At 36.8% G+C, this 21,019-nt stretch overlaps 1 protein-coding gene across 1 annotated transcript in view; it reads right to left on the bottom strand.

Moving 5' to 3' along the window:
• Nucleotides 1-18,093, bottom strand: part of TRPA1 (transient receptor potential cation channel subfamily A member 1) — a 44,095-nt gene extending 26,002 nt beyond the window's left edge. The window contains exons 1-10 of the mRNA XM_058176185.1: nt 17,971-18,093; nt 16,049-16,211; nt 12,639-12,814; nt 10,460-10,567; nt 8,008-8,116; nt 6,759-6,904; nt 6,080-6,216; nt 4,578-4,626; nt 3,041-3,140; nt 2,844-2,944 (exon numbers count right to left, since the gene is read on the bottom strand). Coding sequence (XP_058032168.1) covers nt 2,844-2,944; nt 3,041-3,140; nt 4,578-4,626; nt 6,080-6,216; nt 6,759-6,904; nt 8,008-8,116; nt 10,460-10,567; nt 12,639-12,814; nt 16,049-16,211; nt 17,971-18,093 — 1,212 coding nt within the window. The remainder of the gene's footprint in view (nt 1-2,843; nt 2,945-3,040; nt 3,141-4,577; nt 4,627-6,079; nt 6,217-6,758; nt 6,905-8,007; nt 8,117-10,459; nt 10,568-12,638; nt 12,815-16,048; nt 16,212-17,970) is intronic.
• Between the last annotated feature and the right edge of the window lie 2,926 nt (nt 18,094-21,019).

Below are 21,019 nucleotides of genomic sequence, written 5' to 3'. Positions count from 1 at the left end.
GCAATACCAGCAGTAAATTCCATCCTATGTATTATTTATTTATTTGTATCCTGCCTATTATTTTTATAAATAACTCAGGGCTGCAGACATATCAAACATACTTTCCTCTTCCTATTTTCCCCACACAACAACCTTGCGAGGTAGGTTGGACTGAAAGAGAGTGACTGGCCCAAAGTCACTCAATTGGCTTTCATAGTTAAGGCAGAACTTGAACTCACACTCTCCTGCTTTCTAGCCTGGTGCCTTAATCACTAGACCAAACTGGGTTTAAATAGGTATGTTAAATGCCATGAAGAAAATAAAAATACAGGTAGTCCTCCAGTTATTTATTTATCGTATTTATGACCACAATTGAGCCCATAATTTATGTTACTGAGTGAGAACTTTGTTAAGTTAATTTCAGAAAAAATTGTTAATAAATAAATAAATAAATAAATAATATTAATAAATAAAATGAAATTAAGTTAACTTTGTTAACTTAATTTCAGAAAAAAAATGTCTTGTATTCTACAACTTCTCCACTGCAAAAACATATGGACTACAAACCTTGATCAAGGAAAAGCAATAGATGCAATCTACATAGAGTTCTGCAAAGCTTTTGATTCAGTAGTACAGTAGTACAACTACTCCTCAAACTAAAATCCTACGGCATTTCGGGACCTCTTCACAATTGGATAAATGCCTTCCTGTCAAACAGACAAGTGGTCAAAATTGGCAACGCTATATCTAATCCTGTTCCTGTCAAAAGTGGCGTTCCCCAAGGTAGTGTTCTTGGACCAACACTCTTTATACTATACATAAATGATCTCTGCGACCTCATCTCAAGTTATTGTGTTCTCTTTGCTGACGATGTCAAACTATTTAATACCTTCAAGAAGACCTCGACTTAATTTCTGATTGGTCTAAAACTTGGCAACTCCAAATCTCAACCAGCAAATGCTCAGTCTTACATATTGGAAAAAAGAACCCTAATATCAAGTACAAACTTGATGGACATTACCTAACTGATGACCCCCACCCTGTCAAAGATCTTGGAGTTCTCATATCTAATGACCTTAGTGCCAAAGCTCACTGCAACTACATAGCGAAAAAAGCCCTAAGAGTTGTAAACCTAATTTTACGCAGCTTCTTTTCTAAAAACTCTACACTACTAACTAGAGCATACAAAACATTTGCCAGACCTATTCTTGAATACAGCTCATCCGTCTGGAACCCATACCACATCTCTGACATAAATACAATAGAAAGAGTCCAGAAATATTTTACTAGAAGAGTTCTTCACTCCTCCGAAAACAACAAAATACCTTATACCAACAGACTTGAAATCCTGGGATTAGAAAACTTACAACTCCGTCGACTTCGACATGACCTGTGTTTAACACACAAAATCATCTATTGCAATATCCTTCCTATAAAAGACTACTTCAGCTTCAATCGCAATATTACAAGAGCAAAAAATAGATTCAAGCTAAATGTCAACTGCTTCAAACTTGATCGCAGAAAATATGACTTCTGTAACAGAGTTGTTAATGCTTGGAACTCATTACCTGACTCCATAGTCTCTACTCAAAATCCCAAAATCTTCAACCAAAAACTGTCTACTATTGACCTCACCCCATTTCTAAGAGGGCTATAAGGGGCGTGCATAAGAGCACAAAAGTGCCTACCGTTCCTGTCCTATTTTTCCCTTCATCATATCAAATTGATATAGTTGATGCATATTTTTATACATATATGTATATTTTCTTCAAAATATGTTGTTTTATCTATAACAATTGTTTGTATATTCTGTTGTGACAAAAGAAATAAAAAAAAAGTGAGCTTTGCCCTATTTTACGACTTTTCTTGCCACATTTGCCAAGTGAATCACTGCAATTGCTAAATTAGTAACACGGTTATTATTATTATTAAGAGACTGAGACGGAGATTCCAGGTAGTTCAGAATGCGGCTGCGTGGGTGATAGAGGGAGCCCCTCGTTGCTCCCATGTAACACCTCTCCTGCGCAGACTGCACTGGCTGCCTGTGGCCTTCCGGGTGCGCTTCAAGGTTTTGGTAATGATCTTCAAAGCGCTCCATGGCATAGGGCCGGGCTACTTACGGGACCGTCTGCTGCCACCGAATGCCTCTCACCGACCCGTGCGCTCTCACAGAGAGGGACTCCTCAGGGTGCCGTCGGCCAGGCAGTGCGACACCCAGGAAAAGGGCCTTTTCTGTGGGGGCCCCCACTCTCTGGAACGAGCTTCCCCCAGGTCTTCGCCAACTTCCTGACCTTCGAGCCTTCCGCCGCGAGCTTAAGACACATCTATTTATCTGCGCAGGACTGGACTAGAATTTTAAATTTTTAAATGTTTAAATTTTAAATTTGGTTTTAAATGGGTTTTATTATTTATATCTCTATTTTAAATATTCAGCCTATGTAATAAGTTTTTTAAATTAATGTTTTACCTTGTATATATTTATGTTTTTTATATGGCTGTAAACTGCCCTGAGTCCCTAGGGAGATAGGGCGGTATAAAAGTACGAATAATAAATAAATAAATAAATAAGTGAATCTGGCTTTCCCATTGACTTTGCTTGTCAGAAAGCCGCAAAAGATGATCAAATGATGCCAGGATGCTGCAACTGTCATAAATATGAACCAATTGTCAAGCATCCAAATATAAATCACATGACCATGGGAATGCTGCAACGGACATAAGTGTGAAAATGTTCATAAGTCACTTTTTTCAGTGCTGTTGTAACTTCGAACAGTCACTAAATGAACTGTTTGAGGACTACCTGTATTAATTCTTAAAATGTTATTAAACAATTGGTTATTAATAGTTCCACAAATTTTCTTTACCTTCAAAAAATCTTCATTCAGATGCTGTAACCCTCCAGGTTGTAGGACAGTTAGATGTAAAAAATTACGACCAAGGAGATCTTTTAATTCTACATTTGCTCCTAATTTGAAAAACAGATTTCAATTTCAAAACTACTGACCAACAATTTTAATTAACATTGATCTTACTCATAAAGTGTGTTTTGTTCGTTTTGTACCTTTTGAAAGTAACAGATTCACAGTTTTCCATGACGCACAAGAAGTGGCAAGTAGTAATGGTGTTCGACCTTCAATGTCAACACTATCAATATTTGCTCCCTGTAATGAAAAGTCTATCAAAAGTACAATAATAGATAGATATTAATAATAACTTAGGGAATTAGACTGTACAGTATGTGTCAACCTGTAAGATGACTTCAGCTGAAGACATTCTCTAGTCAAAACATCTACCAGCCGGTATGTGAACCAAGGCCATGTCAATGGACACCTGTCAGAGCTGAGAGGAAAGCTGTGACTGACTTGATCGGCCCATATAACCTGAAGGACACAGGGGTGCGGGTGGGGGAAATCCTATTCTTTTAACTATCCCTGAGTACAGGAACTATTTAGAGCTAGCGTCATCTTTCTAAATGTCGACATGATGCACTCAATAAAGGGTTTCTTGAATCTGAACAAACGGTAAGAGTCTTGACTGCCCTGAGTTCATTAATTGGAAAGATGATAGTATGTATGTATGTATATATACACATTCAAACATACACGTATATACACACACCAGCTTTATTGATATATATTATATCATCATCATCATCATCATCATCATTTTAGCCATTGGCTATTCACTGCAGGGCCTCTTCCACATGTTTCCAACCTATTCGGTCCTGAACTTTCTTTTACCAATTGGGTCCGCAATACTTGCTGGTGTTGTCAATTCATCTTGTTTTAGGTCTCTTTCATAGACACTTTTTATCAAGTGGGATCCATCAGGGGTGAAATTCAGCAGGTTCTGACAGGTTCTGGAGAACTAGTAGCAGAAATTTTGAGTAGTTCAGAGAACCAGCAAATACCACCTCTGGCTGGCCCCAGAGTGGGGTAGGAATGGAGATTTTGCAATATCCTTCCCCTGGAGTGGGGTGAAAATGGAGATTTGCAGTATCCTTCCCCTGCCACACCCACTAAGCCATGCCCACCATGTCATGCCCACAAAACCGTTATTAAAAAAAAATTGAATTTCACCACTGGGATCCATTCTATCACCTGCCATCAGTACTGTATATATTATATACAGTATTATAAATAAATTTATTTATATATCATGTACTTGTCTATGTGTTTGTGTGAAAATGTTCTTTATTTTGAATGCCATAGTCTAGTTCTCTATTTAAATAAATCATAACGCAGACATGTTAACAAAGGATGACATAATATTGTATTTAAGATGCTTTTACTGACTTCTGTTGTTACTGCATTGGTCAAACCACTTAATTGGGATACTGTGGCAATATAGTATAGTTTCTTAGAACTGATATACTGGCAGCATTTAACCTACATTGATACTATAAAAGGCTATTAGCACCATTGAACTTGTATGTTCTTAATATTTGTGTTCCTCTTGAAAATTTATTATATCAGCTAAACAGGAAATTAATTTTTTAAATCATGTCTTAATGCATGTTACTATGCAAACTTGCAGTAAGTTTAATAACAAGCTTTATTGCTGTTCATTTAAAAATTCAATTAAAGCTAAATGTTTACCTTTGAAATGAGATATTCTGCAAGTTCACAGTGATCAAACAATGCAGCCCTAGCAGGAAAAAAAACGAAGAGCAAACCAAAATGTCACAACGAGCACATAATATGAAATAAAAAGTTATATTTTGTGTCTAATGTACTAGTTTTTATCAGTTGTAGTCACCAATCATGATACAGTAAAATCTCTTCCAAGTACAGAATATATGAACTTCCAACTCTAATGTTGTTCCCTTATTGTTGTTCAGCGTGATAAAGAAGCTTTTCATGATTACCATAACAGAAATCCATCAGCTGTTTAGTCCCAGTGGTAGTCCCAATAGTAATACCAGTGTTCTAAGGATGCCCAATTATTACTATGACTGGTTGCCCAGTCACCCAGATGTTTATATGGATTTGCATCTTTATGCAACCAGCCAATCCTTCCCAAGGATCTGGACAGGCAGATGTTATTTGATGGCCTTAAAAGTATAATGGCAGAATGTAAGCTATTCCAAGTAAAATTGCTTTTAAACTGACTGATGGTGATTTTGTTAATACTGATGTTGCTTGAGATGTTTTGGAATTACCCCTAGGGTGCTGATCATTATTGATACTAAGTTTGCTTTAGTTGTTCTTCTAAACTTCTTCTTCTATTCTGTTATACAATTATTATTTGTTAAATTTGCATACTGCCTGATTCTCAAAAACTCTGGGCAGTTCATAGCAGTAATAAAAAAGAAAATACCATAAAATCAATAAAAGATGGCAATGAAGCGAGAGGTCTCATTCTCCCTTGCCAAAGCCTAGATCAGGGGTGTCAAACTCATGGCCTGCAAGCCACATGCGTGACACGTTGGCCACACCCACTCCCATCTTAGTGAAGGGGAAAAAAGTTGCGATATGTCACATGACGACAACATGACAATGGGAGTTTGACACTCCTGGTGGTGACACTAAGCTATTGAAATCAGTGCAAATAACTGCATATTGTTGAGAAAAATTAGTAAGAAAATACCATATCATAAACTAGTGGTAGTCAACCTGGTCCCTACCACCCATTAGTGGGCATTCCAGATTTCATGGTGGGCTGTAGGGGTTTTGTCCGATACTGAAACACTTTCCTTTTTTTTAATTTAATTGACTTTTAAAAAAAATTTCATAGCATTATTTAAAAACATTTTCATTAGGGTTTCATAAAATTCCCCGTGACAATTTAAATTTCTGAAAATATACTATTTGTATCGCCCGCACATAAGTTTAGTTCGCGTTATATAAGTGAAACTAAATGGCGCTATAGTGCAGCCGCAAACAAAAGAGCCCCCCACACCACCCAGCTGCAACAGACAAGCAGAGCCGGTAGCTGGCGCCCCCCACAACCCAATCCATGATGCGTGAGAGGCATGCACAGATGACGATACACGGTGCATTACTGTGGAACCGGTGGGCGGTTAGAAAATTTTACTACTAACAGAGATACAAAAGTGGGCAGTAAGTATAAAAAGGTTGACTCTAGGTAAAACCCTTACCTATGGAGCAATGTTTCTTTATTTCCATCTAATGCATCAATGATAGATTCCTCTCCTGTATAAGATGACATCATTAACTTGAGAATCTCAGTAGCTCCTTGGGTAGCAGCAAAATGAAGAGCTGTGCAGTTGTCATTCTATTAGTGGAGATATAAACCAAAACAAATTTATAATTAATCTCTATATCAAATATCTGAAGTCTTATTAACTATATAGAATTCAGCATAATAGATATAATCTAGATTCTTCCTTTTTGAATATTCTCAAATTCAGTTTTTAGGCAACATTTCTTTTTTGCAAAATAAAGGAAATAAATATTGCTCTTTATCTCTTGCTGAATTACAATTCAAAAAGTTCCAGCCATCATGCAGGATACTTAGAACTGTAATTAAATATCTCTACTTTTTTACATGAAATAGAAAGCAGGAAGTGTAGAAAAAAATAAACACTTTTTTTGTGTATCAAAACAAATATATAAAATAAATATGATTTTTCCTATTGCAGAAGCTGCCAAGAGTTACTAAATTATGAGGATAAAATTGGAATAACTAAACATACAATAAACTATTTTAATGCATGAATTATGTGCATTATCTAATTCTTTCAACAGGACTTTAAAACTACATGTGTTTATTACAATCAATGTAGTGAAACAAACATTTGTTTTATTAGATTTTACCTGTTTCAGATCAATCTGTGCTCCATATTCAATGCACATTTTAATCATTTCCAGGTCTCTGCTTTGGACTGCTAGATGAAGAGGGCTACATTTCCCATTGTTAGTAAAATTAATATGATTTTCAGGTGAATACCCAAGTTCTTCACCTTAAAAATTAAAAAAACAAACAAAAAAGAAGAATTAATTAACAAATTTATTGATTTGGTTGTTCCTATTAAAATGTTTAATAATAAATATAACAATTTAATTAAATAAAATTAAATAATAAAATTAAATAAAATAATAATTATTTTATTCAAAAAATTGTCAACTTCTGTTCATTTTACAAGATTTTATTCAGCCCACAAAGCTTATCAAAACTGTAAGCATTCTATGTTGTTCCTTCCTTCCTTCTTCTGTTTATAAAATAATTTGTACTACATACAAAAAATACATTTTAATTCAGGAGCAGGCAACAACTGTCCACTCCAATCTAGAGCTAACCAACATGGGGTTTAAAATTCCAAATAACCACTAAAGTGGAAAAAAATTGTTAAATTTTTCTGTATGTCTCTCTGCTACCATCCAGTAGTATCATCTACTTCTTTGCAATCCAGCTCTCATACAGGTAGTCCCCCACTTACAACAGTTTGTTTAGTGACTGTTCAAAGTTACAACAGCCCTGAAAAAAAGAGACTTTTTCATACTTACGACTGTTGTAGCATCAGTGGGGAAATCAGATTCATTTGACAGCTAGGTTACTAACTTAATAACTGCAATGATTCACTTAACCACTACGGCAAGAAAAGTTGTACAATTGGGCAAAACTCACTTAACAAATGTCTCACTTAGCAACATAAATTTTGGGCTCAGTTGTGCCTATAAGTCGAGGACTATCTGTAATCCCATTCCAAGCTACTTTGTTGTAAGAGAGTAACTCCTGAAAAATCACTGGAATTCTTTTTCAGTATTTTGAGTAGTAATACTGTAACTCTGAGCATTTTTTAACACTCTTTAAAAATAAAATACTTTACCAATAGCAAAAAATTATGTACATGAGGCAGCATTTCCCCTTTTGTATCACCCCCTTAGACCACTGCCCTATTCCTCCTCCTGTATTATCTGTTGCCCTTTTCATATTAATATCTATTACACTCACATACTTTACAGCCACTTAAACCCTACAACCCTATAATATTTTAAGGAGTTGTGTCTGAGTGCTACTTCAGTTGTAAACAATGTTAATGGATGGTTTCCTAAATGTATTTACCTCGCTTTATAATAATCTCCAAACATAATTTCGAACCAGAAAAGGCAGCTGCATGGACTGGCATACAGCCCATATTGTTTGCTTTAGTAATGTCACCGCCATTTTCAATCTGCAAGAAAGAGAACCAGTTATGAAATGACAAGAACACTTTTCATACACACTCACTGCAGGGGTGAAATCTAAAAATTTTCCCTACCGGTTCTGTGGGCGTGGCTTAATTGGTGGGCATGGTTTGGTGGTCAGATGACTGAGTGGGCATGGCCAATAACAATAAATAATAAGAATAATAAAGAATAAAAAACAATAAGAGGTATCAAAAACCAACTTTCACACTTTACACACACACAACACAACACAACACAACACAACTGACTCACACACAATGTAAAAGCAGCTGCACTTCACACTTCACACTTCACACAGCCACAAAAGCTCAAAAACCAACTTTCACACTTTACACACACACAACTCTCTCTCTCTCTCTCACACACACACACACACACTCACAAAATGCCATATACAGCTTTCTGAGATTTTGTGTGTTTGTGTAGTTAGAGTGAAACATTACAGAAACACACCAAATCTCAGAAAGCTGCACAAATATTTTATTTTGCCTTACACAATGTAAGCTGCCCTGAGTCTTCAGAGAAGGGCGGGATATAAATTCAAATTAAAAAATTTATTTTATTTTATTTTATTTTATTGTGGACTTCAAATCCCAGAGTTCCTCAGCCAGCAAAGCAGGAAGTCAAAGCAAGCTTTTTTTTTTCTTCAGTAGCTGAAGAAAACATGCCGTTGCCAGCCCGAAAGAGCAGTAATTATATAGGTAAGTGAGGAGGGGGAATTGGCTGGGCTTGGGTGGGGGCTCTTGTAAGTGGGGGCTGTTAAAAAGTGAGTTTAAAAACCTATGAGGATCAGGAAACTCCTCTGGGATTGCCAGAGGAGGCTTTTAAAACCTCAGGGTTTTTTTCTTTTTTCTTTTCCCCTTTGGCTGAAGAGGGTTTTTTAAAAAAAACTTTTAAAGTGTTCTGATGATCTCTGCTCAGCCCCGCGATCATCAGAGGTTGTTGTTTTTTTTTTTACTTTTCAAGGCATGTTTCAGCTGAAGAAAAACTTTTAAAAGTAAAAAAAAAACCACCTTTGCTGATGGTGCGGCTCAGCAGAGGCGGGGGGCGGGGCCAGGGATTTTTGCTACGGTCCTCCGAACCGGCAGCTGCCATCGCTACCTAATCGGGGGAGCCGGTGCGAACCGGGAGCATTTCACCCCTGACTCACTGCATACACTACCAGAATAGATTGTAAGAAATGAAAATATTAAACATTGGCTAATTGATACAATTGTGTTTTAGCTGGCTATCTCTCCCAATTGTGTAATTGAGGCCCAAAAATCAGAAAGAATGGAGGAAGTTGTATTTCTCATTCAGCTAAAGTACATCTTCCTCAATAGAGAAATATTATCCTAATTTTCCCTGGAATGATTATTAGAGTTTCCATATAGTCAATCTCTTCTCTTCAGGGATGGATAAGGCGATTAAAATTAGCAGGAACAAAAGAAACAAGACAAATGTGTAACTCATTGCAATAAGATGTCACTTGATTCAATTCTAGCTGTTTAGAAGACTCAATTTAGATCTTTTTATTTACTGCGCTTATATGCTGCTCCAATTCTTTTATTATCTGCACTGAGTGACATATGCAAATCAGGTTAAAACAATAATTGCAGTAATAAAAATGTGCCACAGAAAATACAATAAACCTCTAACAGCTATATTATACTTACACACCAAGCAACAGAGATCACATTACAGATAATTCTCAATTTATAACCAGTAAGTTAGTGATCATTTGAAGTTCTAACAAACCCACCCAATGGATTCGAAGTTCCAATGATCATGTGACAGCAATTTATTATATTTTTCTGGAAACTTAACAACAGCTGTGTTTGTTTAGCAACTGTCACAAAAAAATTGTTTAAAAAAAGAGTCATGGTGGTGCAGTGGTTAGAATGCAGTATTACATTCTGTCAACTGTCAGTAGTTCGATCCTGACTGACTCAAGGTTGATTCAGCTTTCCATTTTTCCAAGGTCAGTAAAATTAAGATCCAGATTGTTGGGGTTAATATGCTGACTCTGTAAACTGCTTAGAGAAGGCTATAAAGGACTGTGAAGTGGTATATAAGTTTAAGTGCTATTTCTATTACCGTTGCTAAAACTGATCTGGCCATATGGTGACTCACTTTACAACCATCATAAATTGTAGGCTCAATTATGGTAGTAAATCAAGGACTCCTGCTAATAAAATGGATACTCCACTATGAAAAGAAATAGCATTACAACATTGCAACCCTCAAGAACATGAAGTTATAAAAAGAATAGTTTTTATAAGTTGTAAGTAGTTGACAAGTGACAACTCAAACACACTGACAAAATTATATACATTTGTTATACATACCAGAAGTTTCAGTGCTTCCGAATTATCTTTGTAACATGCTACTAATATAGGCGTATTCCCACCCTCTCCTTCCAGATTTACATCCGTAGTGCTACATTCAAGGAAAATCTAAATATTCAAAATAAAATGTAAACATTTTCTGTCAACTCACTGTTATACTATTCTTAGAGAGGATATATTGTAACGGTAACAAGCACTCATATGATCATAACTGGCAGGCTTACTCTTATTATCCAATTATAGATCACTTGATGGTTTCTGGACTAGATTTGTAATTTAGGGCTGTGCCTTAAAACTAGTATGCAATTAGTAGAGTTAATGACAACCTTATTTGATATGTTTTACAGCCTATTTCCAATGCTCACTGATGTACTTTATTACAGCAATATTCCAATATTGCAATTTTTTTAAGTCTAGAAGTTCAAATAAATAGTAGCTCTTGTTTGTAAATTGAATATACTCTAAACTTCCAGGATCCTATAGTAATCCAGTCGTGTTTAGATATACTTCGTATGTAAACTACAATATAACAGTGGCTTCAATTAAGACTGAGTCTTCTGTAATGGCACAATTAAGAAAATCAAAAATCATTGTGCTAAATTCAGAAGTAGAGCCTGAAGATTTATGGAAGCCACCAGGAGGATCAGAAATCTTCCTGCCTGCCTGCCTGCCTTTATCCCACTCAGCCTACCACTCTTCCTTCCCTCCTTCCTTCCTTCCTTCCTTCCTTCCTTCCGTCCTTCCCTCCTTCCTTCCTTCCTTCCTTCCTTCCTTCCTTCCTTCCTTCCTTCCCTCCTTCCTTCCTTCCCTCCCTCCCTCCTTCCCTCCCTCCCTTCTTCCCTCCCCTTACTGACTACCATGTTTATTTAATGACTACCACAAAATAGGTCATAAAATCCGTGAAATCATATGGTAACCTGCTTATTGACCGCAATGACTTATGACCGTAATTCTGGGCTCAATTATGATTGTAAATTAAGGACTACCTGTATTGGCACATTTAATTAAATTCTTCTTGGTTTAGAACAATTATAGTTGTAAGTTGAGAACTATCTATCTATTTATAAATAGACAGATAAATTAATAACTGCAAATAAGACTGTCCAATGTAATAATGACAACCCTGGACAAGTCTCTGGACTTTTCTTATAACATTTTTGAGAGTGGTTTCCCATTTCATTCTTTCTAAGGATAAGAGAAAATAACTAGATGCTTTGTACCTAAGGCAGAATGAGGACACAGTCTCTCCGTTTCCCAGGCTGGGGCTTCAAACCACAGCATCAAACTAACTTTCAACTATATGTATACAATAGCAAATGGTATCATCTTTGCTCATCAGAAAATTCCATTAAGGAAAAAAAATCTTACCAGGATCCAATTGCCTTCATTTGTGAGAAATCTTAGTTTCCAGTTTGTGCTTGTTAATCCTGAGCCCTACCACCAGTGGTCCCCAATCTTTCTAGCTCCACTGACCAGCAGCAGGGGAAAGGGGATGGTTTCATGCATACAACCTAGATCTTGCACATGCACAAATTAAGCTTAGCTTCCACCACCCAGTTCCCAACATGCTGTGAACCGGTACCACTCCGCATCCTGGGTCTTGGGGACTCCTGCCCTACACTTTACATCATTAGCTTCATTACATCGGAACACCCACTATTTTCAATATAATTTCAATATAATTTCCTGATAGAGCTAGTTTGGTGTAATGGTTAATGCATCAGGCTAGAAACCAAGAGACTGTGAGTTCTAGTCCTATCTTAGGCATGAAACCAGCTAAAAAAACTGTCCAGGCACTCACCAGGAATCAATAGAACTCAAAATATCAAAAAGAACAGAAAAGAAACCTTTTCCTGAAAGCCAAAATGTTAAAACTAGTTTAAACTATCCTCTATATTTTGCCTTCAATGAATAAAACAAAATTGCTAATTTCTTTTTTCTGGTTGCTTTTAAAAACTGAAGAACAATATTAGAATTTGAAAGATTAGCTTAGCTTCCACTTGGGAGATAATAAAATGCAGCATTTTTTATCTGTGTAGAGTTCAGCATCTCCAAAAATCAAGATGTAGCATATTAATCTCCATTTATTCACATTAACTCCTATAAATATCCATGAAATGATCTTATTTTTTTAACTTCACTAACTTACATACATATAAATTTGGAAATGGAGCTTTACCTTAACTAAATCATTTAAAAGGTACAGCACAGCCCAGTGAAGTGGAGAAACCATATTGGAATTAAGGATGTTTGGATTGGCCCCTCTGCTGAGAAGTAATTTAACACTTTCAGTCTGTTGTTTTTTTGTAGCCCAGTGCAGTGGTGTATTTCCAGACGAGTCTGCCACATTTAGAGCTATGCCAAAGACAGGACAATTGAGTAAATGTTATTTCATACTTTTATTTCACATAAAATGATATTGTATTTTATATAATACTACTGTAATGAACTATAAATGGAAATTTAAATTTAATGAAGGAACCAAGCTATACAACAGAAACCTTATTCTGTATGTATTCTCAAGATTCTGCATTTAAACCATCAAATGTAGATGCATGCTTGTAATATGCTCTCAAAAGATCAGTAGATGCATTTCATACTGCATGAATTTGAGTCGTAAATTGAGTAATTTTTCATTTATGACCTCAATTGGAACCAGAACTTCCATCAGTATGTGATACGATCCTTCGGGAGAAGGGCGGTATAAAAATAAAATAAAATAAATAAATAAATAAAATCATGTGACCAAGCCTGATTTTACATCCTTTTTTGCCATGGTCTTTAAACAAATCACACTGTCATTAAGTGAATCCAAATTTCTCCTTTTCCTTTGCCTGTTGTCAGGAGCTGGCTGGGAAGGTCGCAAATGGCAATCACATGATCCTAGGACATTGCAATTGTTATAAACAAGTGCCATTACCAAGCACCCAAATTGTGATCACATGACTATAGCGATGCTGTGTCATAAGTAGGATGACCAGTCATAAATCACTTTTAGCATCATTGTAACTCTGAATGGTTGCCAAGCAAATACCTATGAGTCGAGAACTGCCTGTATATGTATCTGTGAATAATACAGAAATCGTGAATAGAAATTGTGAATTTCTAATTTTCCATCAAGAAGCTATTCTTATGTCACATCAAACATCAGGAATAATACTCTGTGAGGTGCTTCATAGACGTCAATTATTTTTCTTTTCTTGTTTGCTTCTTTTGCAAAACTGCATGTATCACATACATTGATTTCCACACAGTCCTCCATTCTATTAAGGAAATATTATCTGTCTCCTATAATCAGGGATGGGCTCCAAATCCCATTGCTACAAGTTCGCTCGTGTGTGCATGCACAGCGCTTTTGTACATGCGCAAAGCGTCCGGGGGGATGGGCGGGCAGAGCCTCCTGCCACTACCGGTTCACCCAATCCGGTGCAAACCGGTAGCGACCAACCACTGCCTACAATTGGATATCTGCTTTTCTGTCTAACAGACAACAAGTGGTTAAAATTGGCAATGCTCTATCAAATCCTGTTCCTGTCAAGAGTGGCGTTCCTCAAGATAGCGTTCTTGGACCAACACTCTTTATACTATACATAAATGATCTTTGTGACCACATTTCAAGCAATTGTGTTCTCTTTGCTGACGATGTCAAACTATTTAACACCACCGACAATACATCTACCATTCAAAAAGACCTTGATCATCTAACTGCTTGGTCTAAAACTTGGCAACTTCAAATCTCAACCAGCAAATGCTCAGTCTTACATATCAGAAAAAAGATCCTAAACACTAAGTACATGCTTGATGGACATTACCTTACAGATGACCCCCACCCTGTTAAAGACCTTGGAGTTTTCATATCAAATGATCTAAGTGCCAAAGCCCAAAGCTATGCAACTACATAGCAAAAAAGGCTCTAAGAGTTGTAAACTTAATCTTGCGTAGCTTCTTTTCCAAAAACACTACACTACTAACCAGAGCATATAAAACATTTGCTAGGCCAATCCTTGAATACAGCTCACCTGTCTGGAACCCACACCACATTTCTGACATCAATACAATTGAACGTGTCCAGAAATATTTTACAAGAAGAGTTCTCCACTCTTCTGAAAACAACAAAATACCTTATCCCACTAGACTTGAAATCCTAGATTTCGAAAACTTAGAACTCCGTCGCCTTCGACAAGACCTAAGCTTAACTCATAGAATTATCTATTGTAATGTCCTTCCTGTTAAAGACTACTTCAGCTTCAATTGCAATAATACAAGAGCAACCAATAGATTTAAACTTAATGTTAACCGCTTCAATCTAGATTGTAGAAAATATGACTTCTGTAACAGAGTTATCAGTGCTTGGAACACATTACCTGACTCTGTGGTCTCTTCTCATAGTCCCAAAAGCTTTAACCAAAAACTATCTACTATTGACCTCACCCCGTTCCTAAGAGGACTATAAAGGGCGTGCATAAGAGCACAAAAGTGCCTACCGTTCCTGTCCTATTGTTGTTGTTTTTTCTTCTTCTTATATATATATGCTTATACTTCCTTATATTTCCTCATATATATGTTTATATACTATATAATCTTTTTGTGCGATGCTTATGTATATTGTTGACAAAATAAATAAATACAATAAATAAAAACAATCCCTCTCTAATAGTCAGCCTCCTCCAATATCATAACCCCAGTAGATAATCAGAATCTAAAAAGCTATTTCCTGAGTGCTGCAAAATATGCAGACTTTTAAAATGGAAGGGAAAACCTCCCAGAATATGCTAACAACTGGACTTCCACTAAACACATGGCTTTGATTATAGAAACAATTTACAAGGTTCCTTAAATTTGGAGAAATAGCAAAAGCAACGGCTAAAAGCATCTTAACGAAGAAACACTGCACCATCTCTAGCAATAACATACAAAGCATGACGATTACTCAACAGATTGCTCTGTTTGGACTTGTTGATTTCCTGTCAGATGGGAACTTTTCAGAAGATTGAGATAACTCATATAGTTTTCCCTTTCATTATCTATGTTTTTGTTCTCTCCTTAACGTATTTTTCAAAACTGGGATGCTTTACATGGATCAAACTATGATTGGTACAAATCACTCTTTCCCATTTTAGTAGTAGCTAGCTCTCTATATGCACATGCAAACTCATATTGATTTGAAAAGTTTTGTGATTAAAGAAACGAATTAGAAGAAAGCTGCTTCATCTGAACATGGAGAGGTATGCACCAACCATCCTTCCCTTGCATGTGTTTCTGCTAACTTTAGAATATATGCAAGGGAAGAATACTTAGAGAAAATCATATCTGTCTGTGTTCAGATGAAGCAACTTTCTTCTAATTAGTTTTTTTATCACAAAACTTTTCAAATAAATACGAGTCTGCAGGTGCACACAGAGATACACACATAAATAGGCATTTTTTTGAGTGCAGCAGAATGATGTGCCCCAACAGTGTGTTATTAATGACTATCATGCTTTATTAGGTTACAGTGCTCAGCATGATACATGACAAATGGTAATTTACTCTTTGCTGTCCTGAGTTACTGAATTTGCATCCAGCCTTAACCACAACTGATTTTGGCACCTTCAAATGAAGAATCATCCATGATCATTTGCATTAACTCAAGTTGACCTCTTCCTGCAGCATGGTGCAATGGTGTAGCATTCAGCTGATCCAGTTTCTTAAGTCCTTCACGATTCTTTTTAATGAAACTTCGAAGTCTGCAAGTACTTCCATCTGAGATCACCTAATTGAGGTTTAAGCAATTTTAGTCTGGTACCACAGAAATTCCAAATTATATTAATGTTTCTAAGTAGCTCTTTATTATGTAACATGTTGGCAGTGAATTATCACTTAAATATTCATTCATCACTACAAAGGTTCATGGACTATGCTAATAGCAGAGCTACTGTTATTTAACATGACCTTTAATCTAATTACTACAGTTCATTTTATTTAGGTCTAAAAGGATCCTGGAAACATGAAAATATTTCTGCTGAGTTAGGCCTAGCCCACCTAGACAGCCCCTCCCCCAGGAAGTATTAAATTTCTATGCCGAAAAATATTTAAAGAAGTATTAAGTCATACAACAATTAGATTGTAGAAAAAGCTATATTTTAGCATAAGTTAATAGGACATTAGTGCATTATATTAAGAAAACAAAAATTCCAACTGTTATAAATGGCAAAAATGTGTAAGTAAAGTTCGTTTTACATTAAATTTGGAAAAAAACCTTTCAGCACTTTAGCTTCTTATGGTCTGACTTTATAATTCAAATTATAATTCATTCACCCAACAATGTTATATATGTGGTTGAAATCTCAATATAATATGTGGAATACAGACACATCTATTTATCTATAAAGTTGGAACAAACACTTATGAACTATCAGAATTCTCTATAATATTTTAATAAGCAATTTACTATTGAGTATAGTAAATTATTTAATTTAATATTAATATTTAATATTAATACTATTCTGCAGAAGACTTGGTACAAAAATTAAATACGCTTAGCTTTCAACAATTAAAATTCAACAGTGTTAGTTAAGAACACTAGAAGCATAATAGAAGATTAGAATTTTGGCTTTTGAGGCTACTCAGTGTTTTGAATAAAAATTATACAGGAGTAGAAGATTTCAGCCAAGAAGTTATTTTAATTTAAAGCAAGAGTTCGACAAATTTTTAGTGAATTGCACCAGTTTTCAAAAAAATGCTAAGTAAATATCATTTTTATTTGCTAATTGTTTAATTCCCAGCCTCAGCGTTTCATCAATGTACAGCACATGCAATCACTGAGTCATCTTCCAGCATTTTTTTTGCCAGTTTTGAAGTGTTATGTTAGATTCAGTAGATGAAGTCTTTTCTGCAACAAATCATTTGTAGATTTTGCAGCTCAGTGAAAGTTTCACTGCCTTTATTAAGCCATTATTTTTGGCATGGTTTTAGGTCAAAGATCTCAACGTCAGTCTCAAAAACAGAAAAATTATTTTGGAAGCCTAAAATCTGTGCTTTCCGCACAGAATCCCAGTATATGTGCCCACCTAGGTCACCAAATCCAACATGCTTCATCTACCTGTGTAAGGACCGGATGGTCCACCTAGAGCTTTCTAGATGAGCTGGGCATCAGTCCCCAATTCCCTACCAAACTGGGAAACGGAAATTTAAAAAATCAGAAAAGAACTGAAGAAGCCGATTCTAAAGTGGCCGGGGGCGATCAGAACGAAATAGTATATAGCTAAAAAATCCTTCCGTTTTCTCCACGATCCTATGGATTGGTCAGGAGTCCGGCGCAAGACGGGGCTGTCGCTTTCTGTCTTTTTCACCTCCTCTGCGGAGCTATTGCTGCTGACTCTTTCCATTCCCCGGCGCGGTCAGCATCCCTGCCCCTCGCACTCTCTTTGTCTTGCTCTGAACAAGCCACTCACGATCGTCCGTCTTTTCCTCTCGTTTCCCACCGGTTCCCACGGGCAGCTACAGTGGGTGCTGCGCGCAAGGCACCTTACCTTAAAGACATCCTGCGAGGCCACTGAACAGGCATCGGGTTCGCACACCACCCCTTCGTAAGAAGAGGGGTCCTGCTGCTTCTGGCCGCGGCTTTGAAACCACTTCAGGAAAGAGCGCTTCATGGCTAGCGTGCTCCTGGCTGGCGGGACTTCAAGAGGCAACCTGAAAACCAGGACGCGACAGGGAGGAAGTTGTGGAAACACCCTAGGCTCGCTTCCCGAATTGAGCCCCCCCCCTCCTTCCGACTGCTCGTTTGGCGCGACACGCCCACGGGGGGCGGGGGGACGCCGAAAAGAGCGGACGGCGCGTGGGAGAAAGTTGGTTTCTTCCCTGAGTGGCGGAGGTCTGTGGGACCATGAAGAAAGTAAGGTTAGAACAGTGGGCAAGCGAACGGCGTTTGGGAAGTATTTCCTTCTACCGGATTTACCTTCTTTAGTAGGCAAGTAGCGAACAGGCCATTAGGAAGGTAGAAGTCCCCTCTAGAGCTACAATTCCCATCCCTAATAGGCAGTCTTGCCAGGGAGTGGAAGTCTCAAGTCATGGAGACGAGCATCTGGTGAAAGGAGGAAAGACACATACACACAACCACACAGACACACACACCCGCCAGAAAGCAAAAAGGTGCTGAAGACCTGAATTTTTGGCAGCAGCAAAGTGTCATAAAATTATTGCTGCCCAAAGACCAGCCATTGATAATGATAGTTTTCGATAGTTTTTAATTGGTTTCCTTTGCAACATCTATTTCTCTTCCTCTACAAGTAAATCCTTCCTTCCATCTATAATATAATAAGGAGGGGGATTCTTTGCTATAAACAGCTGTCACATTATAAACATTAGTAACTAAAATTTATTATTTTAGTTTGGATGCCTTCAAGTCAGTGTTGACTCCTAAGAGCTACCTGGCGAGTCACTGCAGTTTTCTTGGCTAGATGACAGAAGTTGCCTTCTTCCTAGGGCTAAGAGAGAGAGAGTGATAGGCCCAAGGTTTTGTCCCAAAGATGGGGCTGGAACTTCCAGTTTCCTGGTTTCTAGCTCAATAACTGCTACATCAAACTGAATTAGTATCTGAATTAGTTGATTTGTTTGATTTTTTTAAAAAATTAATGTAGTTTTTTCCCATTTTGGTAAATTCCAGCATTACCTGCCTGGTGCCATCCAGCACATTTGAATGGCAACAAGCTGGGGAAAAGAAGCCCAAAAGTTGACTGAAGTAGAAAAAAAATAGAGTCAAAAAGAATTTGCCCACCATCCATTTGTCTAGTCAAAATTCCTTCAGACTTAGCTGTTTTAGGTCAAAATTATTTCCATAAATTTTAAAAATGTGGGAACCTGTTTTTCCTTTTGTCTGGAAATAAAAAAAGTAGTTTAAAAGAAAAAAATTAATCTGACTTCACCCATTCACCTTTTTTTCCTGCAGTCCAAAACTGCCAGTCAACCCTGATATGATCCAGCTACTTTCATAGTCCTGGAGAGAAACCAATAGATTCTAAGGATATTTATTCAATGAAAATTATAGGGTTCTGTGGTTTTATCACTGAAATGCTTTCAAGAAGAGCCACACTGATTTGAACTCTTCAGTTCTTCATCATTGAGGAGTCTCACAGCTGGCAGTTCTGAAAACCAAAACGGATGGAATAGAAAGAGAAATGGGTGGAACAATTAGGATGGAACACAATAGCCTCTGTCTTTCCATGTTTAGTTTGAGATAGCATGACTGGCAGCATGGAAGCTTACGGCCTAAATATATCTGTATATGTTTGCATTTAATATATCTTTCATTTGCATAATTTGTTCGTTTGTATCCCACCTTCATTATTTTTACAAATAACTCAAGGTGAAGAACATACCTAATATTGCAGGATCCAATCTGGGTCAGTCACCTAGACCAGAGGTTTAGTCTTCCAAGCTTTCAGATTTATGCTGATTAGGGAACTTCTTTCTACCAGAAAGTATGCTTTGGGCTATTCTAATACTATTCTATGTAGTATTTGCCTGGTGCCTGGTTGTGTGTTCCTTTTTTATTGATTGATTGGGATTTTGATGGCTGCCTATCAAGTCACGGGCTTTTGTTTCTTTGTGCTGCCTAACACTAAATACCCAATACCCCTTCCACCTCTTATTTTCCCCACCTCTGAGGTGCATTGGGCTGAAAAAGAATGTCTGCTCCAAAGTCACTCAGTTGCCTTTCATGGCTGAGGCAGGATTAGAATCCTCTTTCTAGCCCAGGGCCCAATCCTGTTCACCTCTGTTCAGGAGTCTGTCCCACTGAATCTACTGGTGCTTACTCCAAAATAGAGAGCCAGTTTTGTCTAGTAGTTAAAGGCCCTGAGCTAGAAACTGGACGAATGTGGGTTCCTTTTGTCTTAAGCAAAAAGCCAGCTCAGTGACTTTGGGCATCTACCCTCTCTTAGCCCTAAAAATGAAATGGCAAGACACTTCTGAAAAAGCTGGTATGTGGACACACAAAATTAAGACTGAGTTGAAGGCATACACAGACACAAAATTTCTAAAGTAAGAGTCTACGGGGTTAAAGAATTTTAATGAAAGTTATGATTTAAGATTCACTATTTGATTAATATATGTATTATTTTTAAAAAATATAACTGTATAAGAATTTTAATGAAAGTTATGATTTAAGATTCACTATCTGATTAATATATGTATTATTTTTAAAAAATATAACTGTAATTGTAGTTACAAATAACTTTTGCTATTATACATGTATGTTTGTGCATATCTGCATGTGTTATTTCTAATTATTTTGTGATTTAATACAATTGAACACTGTCTGGAACAATAAGATCCCAGTTTCCCAGAATAACAAACATTGGTATATTTGTAGACTCTTGATTAGGTTCTTTTAGACTGCAGTTTTTTAAAGCTTTGCGTGGCTGTAACCTTAAAGCACTCATTAAAAATTTTGGAAGGACATTTTGAAAGGAATTGGTTCTTAAGGGATACCAGAGAGAATTTGAAGCTTCATATATCTTTTTAATGTATTGACATGAGATAGTAAATCTAATAAGCAGATTAAAAAATAGAAGAGTT

The sequence above is a fragment of the Ahaetulla prasina genome, chromosome 3 (assembly GCF_028640845.1).
Source record: "Ahaetulla prasina isolate Xishuangbanna chromosome 3, ASM2864084v1, whole genome shotgun sequence".
NCBI classification, from domain to species: domain Eukaryota; kingdom Metazoa; phylum Chordata; class Lepidosauria; order Squamata; family Colubridae; genus Ahaetulla; species Ahaetulla prasina.
Note: the sequence above shows the minus strand (reverse complement) of the source record. Positions and strands in the feature narration are given on the sequence as shown.